Source organism: Carya illinoinensis, chromosome 4 (genome assembly GCF_018687715.1).
Source record: "Carya illinoinensis cultivar Pawnee chromosome 4, C.illinoinensisPawnee_v1, whole genome shotgun sequence".
Lineage (NCBI taxonomy): Eukaryota > Viridiplantae > Streptophyta > Magnoliopsida > Fagales > Juglandaceae > Carya > Carya illinoinensis.
The window spans coordinates 2,065,462-2,076,189 of record NC_056755.1 but is presented as its reverse complement, the minus strand read 5'-3'; the positions used below and the strand labels follow the sequence as shown (position 1 = coordinate 2,076,189).

The 10,728-nt window shown below is 32.9% G+C and overlaps 1 protein-coding gene across 2 annotated transcripts; it reads left to right on the top strand.

The window, feature by feature from the left end:
• The first annotated feature begins 4,215 nt into the window (after window positions 1-4,215).
• LOC122308275 lies at window positions 4,216-8,830 on the top strand. 2 transcript variants are annotated; one of them, XM_043121513.1, is made up of 7 exons: window positions 4,216-4,403; window positions 5,502-5,791; window positions 5,972-6,078; window positions 6,201-6,333; window positions 6,461-6,655; window positions 7,978-8,274; window positions 8,618-8,830. In XM_043121513.1, the coding sequence occupies exons 2-6, from the start codon at window positions 5,519-5,521 to the stop codon at window positions 8,242-8,244; spliced, it is 975 nt and encodes a 324-aa protein (XP_042977447.1). In that variant the 5' UTR covers window positions 4,216-4,403; window positions 5,502-5,518; the 3' UTR covers window positions 8,245-8,274; window positions 8,618-8,830. The 2 variants fall into 2 exon arrangements, with proteins under 2 accessions (XP_042977447.1, XP_042977446.1); XM_043121512.1 differs by lacking the exon at window positions 8,618-8,830 and having other exon boundaries at window positions 4,217-4,403; window positions 7,978-8,470.
• The last annotated feature ends 1,898 nt before the right edge of the window (window positions 8,831-10,728 follow it).

Here is a 10,728-nt window from a genome sequence, read left to right as displayed (position 1 = left end):
ATAATTTAGAATTTATTTTAAAGTTTTGATCAAAATATCTCCCACATTTAGATTCTTATTTTAGAAAAAAGATTTAGAGCATCTTCATCCAGTTCCTCAAAGTACTATATTCCTTATAATTTGAGGTTTATTTTAAAATTTTGATTAAAATATCTCCCACATCCGGATTCCTATTTTAGGGAAAAGATTTAGGGACTAAACAGTAAGTCTCCATATTTGGAGACTCACTATTCATTCCCTAAATCATTTTTATCAATATTTTATTCTAATATATCAAATAAATAATTTTTCAATCATCTACACTTTCTCTCGTATTCATATTTATTATAGTTTTAAATAATAATTTTAAAAATAATTTAATTAATTACGAAAATATAAAAAAATTAATTTTAAAAATATTCTCATATTCACAAAAAAATAATTTAAATTTTTGTTTAAAATATTCACTAGAGTAATAGTTCAAAAAATAAGAAAAAATATTGAGTAATTAAATTTGTAAATAGAAGTGAAAGAAAAAATTAATAAAAAATAATAAAAAAATATTATTTAATAGAATAGAGATAGGGATGAGGAATGGGATGTATGAGGTTTTTGAAAGATTAATAAAATTTAGACAAAAATTTGAAGAAATGTGATTTTAAGTTAAATTATAGGGATGAGGATAAGGAATGGGATGATGATGCTCTTAGGGAATAAACAGTAAGTTCCCGTATTTGGGGACTCACTATTCATTCCCTAAATCATTTTTATCAATATTTTATTTTAATATATAAAATAAATAATTTTCTAATCATCTACACTTTTTCTCATACTCATATTTATTATAGTTTTAAATAATAATTTAATAAATTACGAAAATATAAAAAAATTAATTTTAAAAATATTATCATATTCACGACAAATAATTTAAATTTTTGTTTAAAATATTCACTAGAGTAATAGTTCAAAAAATAAGAAAAAATATTGAGTAGTTAAATTTGTAAATAGAAGTGAAAGAAAAAAATAATAAAAAAAATAGAAAAATATTATTTAATATAATAGAGATAGGGATGGAGAATGGGATGTAGGAGGTTTTTGAAAGATGAATAAAATTTAGAAAAAAAATTTGAAGAAATGTGATTTTGAGTTAAATTATAGGGATGGAGATGAGGATGCTCTAAGATTTCTCCCTTTCTTTCTCTTTTTTCTTCCGATTCCATTTTTGAGTTTTTTGCCTCATCTCTTTCTTTTATTATTATTTTTTTCTTGAGAAAGTGTGAGAAAAATTAAAGAGGCAATGGGGATATAGCTTTTTTTGATCATCTTGTCTTGGTTTTGTATTTTTTGGCTCATGATGTTTGAATAGATGCTAGGTAAGGTTTTTTTTTTTTGGATTTCCCCTATCTGCAGTTTGACATCTTCTTCATGTTTTTGGGTTTATTTGTTAAGAAAAATTTCAAGTTTTACTTTTTAATGTTATTTTAACTCCATATCAAAAGATTATGAGTGTGACATATGTTTTCTTTCCTTTATTTTTCTTGCTTTTATTTCGGGTCTTAATATGCTTTTTAATTTTTCAAATCATTTTTATGAAGAGTTGTTTTATATTTCTTATTCATTCTTCCCATTATGTCTTACTTTTATTTGGAGGATGTTGTTTCAGTGTGTATGGTTGTGGATTAACACCAAAACCCCCCCCCCCCAAAAAAAAGAGAGAGGGAAACGAATAGGAAGTCTGCTTTTATTGAAACAGTGTATATGATTCAGTGTGTATGCTTTTGTTGAATTAAGAGTTTACCTGATGGGTGTTTGCTTATACTAAGAGGTAGAGGGAAACGAAAGGGAGAGGGAGAGAGAGGTCCATTGGAGGAGAAATGAGAGGGGTCAATCGAAGGCAACCGTCCATATCATCAAGACATGCTAATTTCTTGCCTATCAGCCTCATACGACCGTCACGCGCCCTACCAATAGACTCTTTAGTCACCACCTATATGTCAAAGTGTGGAAGAAATTAACCACAAAAATGGTGTTTACGGCTCAGACTGAGCATGAAACTCACATGCCGCCTCATTAAGAGGAGTCTATTGCTGTCACACATGACATCACTGGGATTAGTGACTTTGAATATCTTAAATCCAACTCTTACCTTCTTTTCAAAAGTGGCACGTGAATCACACACGTGCTCTATTACAATGACGATCATATGCCGGTGTATCAACTTATATTCTAGTTGCTACTTATATTCCAGCTTTCCCTAACCAACAATAGTAGACCCACGTTATGATTGAGATTTTTAAAAAATTCAAAATATACCATATATTTTATTTATAATTTTATAAAATAGCAAATGACCTCCTAAAAAAATTACAAGCTCCATATGTTCTCTATATATATATATTTTAAATTTCAACATATCTATAAATGTCTCTCTCTATTTTCTCTATAGTCTTGAAATTTTATATATTATTTATTTTTAAGGATGTGGCCTCGTTAAAATTAAATTAAAAATAAGTTGAAAAAATAATAAACTTATAAATATAGATTGTAAAATTTGTCTGCTCTATAATATTAGGTTTTTTAATATGAAATTTAAAGTAAAAATATAAGAAAAGTCATTTAAGGTTGATACTTTACATGAAAAATAATTGAGAGGTACTTTTATCCTCTAGGTTTCATGAGTAGACAAAATAATTCAACGTTTCAATTATAGCATTATATACTTAATGTAATATAAAAAAGTTTAAATTTTGTATGAAATTTGATAAACTAATTTATATAATAGAATGACAGATGGCCTTCTAAAACATCACTTGATAAATAGTTTATATGAAGAAAATAAATTATAAATATTTTATTATAAAAATAATAATTGATTAACTATAATTGTTCTTTAGAATTTTATTTTTATGGATATGTAACAAATCATTGAGATCTGATTTTAGATAAACGTGTGACTCAATTAAAAAAATGAAAAATATAGTTACAAGTATAATTGTGTACTAATCTGTGCATCAATATGATGTGATTGGTTAAAAAGTAGATTTTATTGAAAACAGTATTAATTTAAATTTTAAATATGAATAAATCAGTATTGATACACAGATTAATACGCGACTATACTTATATATAACAAAACTCTAAAAACAACGTCTAGCCCCCTTATATTTGTTTATTCTGAATTGATTGTCGGAATTTCCTATTCCATTAAATCTAATATACTGTAACTCTTTAATTTATTTATGAAATATTCACTTAAAAAAAAGGGTGAGTTACGCACCGTTGTCAACGTGGCACTGCCATTTATCAGTACCACGTTGGGAGCTCAAACTCAAAAATTTGTAAAATTACATAAAAAAAAAAAAAAAGAATGCGAAACATTTTTAACTAAAATAATTGTAATTAATAAATAACGCAGTGACATATGAGTGTGTAATTTACCTTTTGTATAGATATTGTAAATTTGTGTGTAATCGTAAAAGACTAAAGAATTTCGTTGATGATGTCCAATCACAACTTTTTTTTGTCATTATAAGTAATCCTAAATTTTCTATCTTTGTATTTTTTATCAAAAATGGGAAGCTTTTGGGTCAATTATTTACTCACTCTGTCAAAATTGCCAGGCTGTTATTGTCTTTTTCTTGTTCGTTCTTTATTAGTGTTGTATTGTTTATGTTTTTAACAAATATGTATAATATCGCAAATATATATATAATATCGGTCAAAATTGATATATATTTGTTTTTATAATAATAAAGATAATATTATATATAATTGTGAAGTGCGTAAATATTACGTAATCGTTTAAGAAAAAATAAGATATATTATTAAAAAATTAATTAATTTTTTTATGTAAATTTTATACTTATTTATTTTTTTAAAAGAATACGTAATGTTTGTATATTTTACGATTGTAAATATTATTTTTATATATTAAATATAAAATAAATAATGTTATAAAAATTAATTTATTATAAAAATTTTATATTTATTTATTTGTTTTAAATAAAATGACGCTTACGCAGAATATCAATATTATTTATCTTCGAAAGTGACGTTTTCTTTCGAGTTTGTCTCGTTGGTTTGGTTTCGAAATCTGATTTTTTTTTTTTTAAAGAAAAAATCTGAATTAATTAAGGACAATGATCAAAATAGTGGCATTACGGATAATTTAGGGAGGAAGCTCCGGGCATTTCGGAAGTCAAAATGCTAACATATTTGTTCATTTTTAAATTACAATCTCAAGGCTGATCGCAGTCACATGCACCGACCCTGCCGGCTCAGGTCGGGTCACGGTCTTTCCATCCACATTTGACTCACTGCTCTCTCCGGTTAATAACAACTATCTCTTTTAAGTACGCCCAATTTCTCAGATATTGGACTGAGGATTGACGCATTTTCCTTCCTGTCCGGCCGATCATTCTTAGGTACTCTCTGTCGAACTATCCATGCGTTTCTATATACTTGTATATGTATGTGTTTTCGTTTTTCGAACTTCATTTTGCGATCCCGGTACGGTTTAGGGTGAGATCTTTGCTGTTTTTTCAGTTTCACAGTCTCTATTCGTTTTTTCATCTAACTTTTTTGTTGTTTTTATTTGCTCATTGCATCGCTAGATCGTCGTTTGCTTTCCTTCTTTGGTGAAGCTTTTGTTTCTCTCTCTGTTTCCTTCTAATTTTGCTCTCTCTCTCGGGGATTAGGGGTTTGTTTGCTAGTGAGTTTTGCAAGGAAGATAATATAATATGCATTACGATTTTTGGGTTTGGTTTCTTGAGTTCTGACTTTTTGATTTCACTCTCGTATTTTCATATTGTAGTTTATTCATTCTCGGCGACGCTGGCCGTTGTCTTTCTTTCATTTTTATGTGTAGTTATTTCATTTTGGGATTATTCATCTTTGGAGTCTTCAGATCAATCGTTATGCTTATGGGCACCTAGTGTAATTCTTAGGTCTTCTTTATGTTAGGAAGTGTGCTTCTCTGAGAGGGTTTTGAATAATGGAAGATAAAATTTGTTTAGCAATGTGCTGTTGGATCACTTGATTGTTGATTTGCTATCCTATAGTTATGCTAGAGAAGATTGCCTCTCAGTATGCTCTGTAAGATAATATGGTGGAATTTAAAAATACTTTAGTGCTAAATATATCAGTGTTTGACTCGTAAATTCATATCCTGATCAAGCTGAGTTGCAAAGTGGATCCAAGACCATGTTCATGTCTATTACTATTTTAGAACTTTAGAAGGCATCACTATTATTAAAGCTTTTCAATCGTTATTTATGCTCTGTGATTGTTAGAAATGATGCCAGGGCAGTGTTTCGACATCTCAGTAAAACAGGTTTATCTTTAACAGTATGAAATGAGGGTGGACATAAGAATCTGTTTATTGTAGTTCAAATTCAGTTTTCAATTGTATGAATGTCTGTCATACTTCCTTTTTATTTTTTATTATGACATATTGACAAATTATATTGTTGTGTCATTGTCTTTGGATTGCTTTTGATGAAAGCCTTTACTTTTTGTTCCAGAATCCTGGGCTGAAGTAATGTCAGGGAAAGCTCTTCGAGATCTCAATAAAATACTTGGATCTGAGAAGAAGAATGAAAGCTCCAGTAAAGTGAGTTTTACCAAGCAGTTTGTTGGGAATGCTGATGAAAATGTTGAAGAATGCCAAAAGAAAAACTCTGCCTCCTTGGTTTCACCTCAGACTAATGGTAAAGAAATTGCTAATACTACAGCAGAAACCGGAAGTTCAGAAGTGGAATACATTGAATCTGAGAACTTGAATGATCTTGAAGACGTTGATGCGAGTCTTAAGGTATTATTCCTGTTTCTTGTTTCACTGGGTCAGGGTGGTGGGTGCTTATATTTTCTTTACATGCTGTTTTGTTTGAACTTCTCATACTGAATGATCATGGATGGACTTCTGATATTTGGAGATCAACTCTTTTTATGGTGTGCACATAATATATATATATATATATATTTAACATTTCAGGCACTCTTAGCTTCACTTGACTCTAAAGATTGGGTTCTGGTGTGTGAAGCACTCAACAATGTACGCCGTTTATCAATATTTCACAAGGAAACAATTCTTGATATGCTGTAAGTTTCAAATCCTGGATGATCTGAATGACCTTTTGCTTGTCTAATTGATAAACGTGGTTAATTAATGCTTTTATAGTTTTTTTTTTTTAATTCACGTCCATCATTATACTGGTGAATAGGGGAGATGTGATTTTACTGGTGGTAAAGTCCTTGAAGAATCCGAGAAGTGCTGTTTGCAAAACTGCAATTATGACATCTGCTGACATTTTCAGTGCATACAATGATAACCTAATCGATTCATTGGACCCTCTGGTAACTTATATTTCTTATATGCTATTTCCATGCCTGATTGCTTTTTGGCGAAATGCTCTAATCATTTGCATGCAACTTCATTCTTACTCCTTTTTTTCCTGAATGTGATCAAATGTGATGGGTGCAGCTTACACAGCTTCTTCTCAAGTCTTCACAAGACAAAAGATTTGTATGTGAAGCAGCTGAAAGAGCTTTAGTAGCAATGACTAAATGGGTTTCACCTGTTCTATTATTACCAAAATTGCAACCGTATCTTAAGAACAGGAATCCTCGAATTCGAGCAAAGGCATCGATGTGCTTTTGTCGAAGTGTTCCACAACTGGTAAGAAAAAGACAATAGATATGTTATTTGCTGATTTTTGTAAAGTAACATTTATTGTATATTTTCTTGCAGTACTTTCCCATTTTAGATTTCTTGTTTACATAATTATTTAATCTTGTTCATCTCTTTTTTTAATTTCTCTGCTTATTGGGAAATCTGAAAGAAGAAAAAAAATTCTAAATGGGATTGGAAAGGAATCCTTTTTCATAACTTCTCTTTTATTTTTCTGATGACAACATTTTTGAGGGGTAAAAACAACGTGAAGTACTTGTATTTGCCACTCTGGTTAACACCTCTCATCTTGCTCATTTCGTTTTTCAGATGTCTGATTGAGCTTTAGATGATTTATTTCTTTTTTTAGTGTATTTTATGCAAATAGTTATGTTGTGATTTCAGCAATGACAAATTATTGTGTATATCCTATGAAGATCCTCTAGATTGTGCATCCACATGCGTCCCAACGGTGGTAGAATGTGGTATTGCACTAAACCACAGGGAAAATAATGTCCTTCTCTTGATTGCTTTCCCTTAGTTTAAGCCTTAAGGTCCATGTTGATATATAGATTCTCTATTTAGTTTGTACTGGCTACTGCTTGTTTCCTGCTATGTTTTTGATGTTATAACCTTATTGTGTATACCCAGTATGGCGGGTGTCACTAAGCACCACTTTTTCATATGTATTACTTACTGTATATGCTAGTTTGTGTTGGGTATACTTCTTGTTCCGCACCTTTTTGCTATGTTTACCCTGTAAACTTTTCACAGGCCTATGAAAAACAGGTCTCAGGGTTCCTTTGGAATGTTAATTGTGTATGCCCATTGTAATTAGATCCTTGGGACTTCTTCTCCTGTGGGTATCCATGAACATGTATAAATGTTTGTGCCTCTGCCTAACATGCCTGAAGTTTGATGCTCTCTCTCTCTCTCTCTCTCTCTCTCTCTACCTGTTTGCTGCAATCACCTCTAACGGTTGAATGACTATTTTATTTATTTTGTAAATGTATGCGGGGCCTAACATGAAACAACTCATAAAAAGAAGGGACCAAAATAGTGGAAAATACTATTTGCTACAATATATCTAGCACTAGTTATTAGTACTTCGACTACCTGGTGCATCTGGCCTTGGTATGCTTGGACGGGAAAGGTTTCTTACATTGAGTTTGTGGTTTGTTATTATTTCTAATTATGAATGTCTTCTGAACTTCCAGATGATTAGAGTGCATTATAACCATTAGTTGAAATTGTTTATCTTATTGTCACAGGATGTTAAGTTTGTCTGTCTTTATACTCCCCTGATTTGTTTGTCTTGTTTATGTTAACAGGGTGTTGAAGGCATAAAAGCATATGGTATTGACAAATTGATCCAAACCGCTGCATCCCAGCTCAGCGACCAACTTCCAGAGTCAAGGGAGGCTGCTCGAACCCTTCTTCTGGAGCTGCAAACTGTCTATGAGAAATTTCACGACCCAGAGGATCCAGATATGGGCTCTTGGGAGAACTTTTGTCAGTCAAAACTCTCTCCTTTAAGTGCACAAGCTGTCCTTCGTGTAACCAATATTGGTCGGGAGGGTCCTGTTTTGGGTTCCTGACGCGAGTTTATATAGAACACATGAACTTTAGTGAGTACTGTCCTCATTTACTTACACACATATGGGCTTTAGCAAGCCTAGTCTACAATTCCATTTTTTGTTGCTTTGATTTGCTTTACTGTCCTCTTCTGTAAATGATGCGAAACATTGAAATGTTTGGAATTGTGGTTGAAGCTTGTAGTTGAGCAGGAATTCTTTATGATAATTGATTAATTCTTTACTGTCATCGAGGTCACATTGGAAATTTTACATTTTCAAAAAGGATCGTTCTAATTATTATTCATTTCTGTGAGCCTATTGTAAAAGCTTCCATGTTTATTTTTTGAAGTTTGAACAGATTTCTGAGATTACTTTTTTTTATTTCTTTGACCAGATTTGGTGGATCTTTTGAACTTCAGATCCTTTAATTAGGGTTCCTTTCACAGGCTTGCTGTGTACTTAATTAAGGTGTACATCTTTTCCTTTAATGAAAGTAAAGTTTGACCAGAGAAAGCAGATTATTCCGAGAGAACTTCGTTGCTTTATGTGGCTCTTCAACCATAATGACATCACAACTAATGACAGAATGCTCCAACCATCACGGCTACAACATTTTATCTATGACAGAAGGATGGGCCTCGTGGTCTAAAAGAAAATTTTGATTATTGAAGCAATTCTAATTAAATCATTAAAAAAAAAAAAAATTCATGAGAGGGAGCGTTGAGCTGCATATTGAATGCATGGCATAGCTCCGGAAACTTATGTGGCCTGTAAAATAATATAATACTATGCACCAGTGTACAGGTAACTAACTCTGAATGCTCCACAACTATCACCATAGAATGTGGTGAGCCTGGACCCTGGTCATCGGTCTGGTTGGGGTGTCTTGATAGAGTTTTCAGAAGAAAATATTTCTCATTCTCATTGATTATGGCAGAGCAATACAAGCTGATATATATACACTTTTGGACTCAATAGAGTCGTATGGACAATATGTCGAGCAGCTGATATATGCTGCTGTACAGGAGGATTTGGCAGAGGCTGTTAGAAAGAGAATCTTGCCAGAGCACTACATTTTACAGAGGCAGTACATTTACACGAAAAAGCAGCACACAACCTAGTCTATGTAACACCCGATTCTTCTGGATGATTAGCTGTTGAGGTGGACGCCATTTGTTGTGTAATTTCTGATATGGAGAAAAGGGAAGACTCCTCAATACGCTGGAAGTGGCGGAACCTCGAGGCCGACCTCCTGGAGATTATTCAATTCCACCTCCATGGCTGAGTCCAAAGTATTTTTAGGACTCCGTGCCGCAACGAAAGACAAAGAAGTAAAGAAGAAGAAGAAAGAATAAAAAAGGGGTGGTTATGGAGCCGTTAAGGACAGGAGCGCGGGAAGAAGAATGGGTAATTTGGTTCTATTTGGTTGCTAGGAATATGGTAATAATGGGGTTAGGCTTTGGGGCATGGTTTCAAAAGCCACACTCAATATATGCGGGCTTTCTCTTTTAAGAATTGAAAGTTAGGTTTTACGTATTGGACCTAATTGGGCATTGGCAAATGGCTATAATGAGTTATTGACATCTTATTTTTCCATTTTGTTTTTCTGTCCCAAAACTAGGGGTGAGATCCAATTCCGATAGAATCGGATTCCTCAACTCCGATCTCCAATAAGAGTTGGAGTTCGAAAACAACTTTGACTCCGATTTCAACTTTAAGAGGGGGAATAATTACAGCTTTGCTATGCTTCATTAGTATCGGAGCGGGGTCAAAGTTCCCATTCGAAGTTTTTTTGTTTTTTTTACTCTCTCTCTCTCTCTCTCTCTCTCTCTCTCTCTCTCTCTCTCTCTCACACACACACACACTTGCACTTTCCCAACATCCAAACAACATCCAAATAAATATTAAAAAATTTCTCTCAAGCTTGCACCGCCAATCAGATTTGGATGAGAAGTTTTGAAAAGTGTTGACTAGCCTCGATCTAACCACCTTCACGCATAGACAATGCCAATTGTGCACTCCCTACTATTGAACATCAACCATGAACCACAACCCAATTGAGTGCCACTGTGAGGAAGGACACCCAGATACGTCATGTTTTCCTCTATCTCGAGCTCCATCATCACACATAGAGTATGTGTAGCTCAGCCCACATGTTCGATTTATCTCTTCTGTTTTCTCAACCTAACAAAACCCATTTCACCTCTCTCTTGAACTCAGTCACCATGCACAAAGCCTCATGTATGGCGCCTGTTAAATGGAGGGGCTGCCCACACGGGCAGACCCCCCCTTTTATTGCATGTGTTATAACGCATGGCTTTAGCCATGCGTTACACAGTCGGGAAATCATGCGTTTCCAGCGTATTGAAGGCTGGCCTTTAAGGCCAGCCGTGTAGGGGGGCTATATATAGCCCCATTCTTTTGATTCTGGTGCATCAAATATAATAGCAAAAATCTTTCTCTCATTTGTTCTCTCTTGAAATAGTTTTATAGGCTGTGGATTTA

Bases quoted from the DNA above. Each gene is read 5' to 3' on its own strand.
- LOC122308275 (XM_043121513.1), top strand. From the start codon at position 5,519: ATGTCAGGGAAAGCTCTTCGAGATCTCAATAAAATACTTGGATCTGAG. The intron at 5,792-5,971 runs GTATTATTCCTG...TTAACATTTCAG, and splicing joins ACGTTGATGCGAGTCTTAAG to GCACTCTTAGCTTCACTTGA. The intron at 6,656-7,977 runs GTAAGAAAAAGA...TTATGTTAACAG, and splicing joins GTCGAAGTGTTCCACAACTG to GGTGTTGAAGGCATAAAAGC.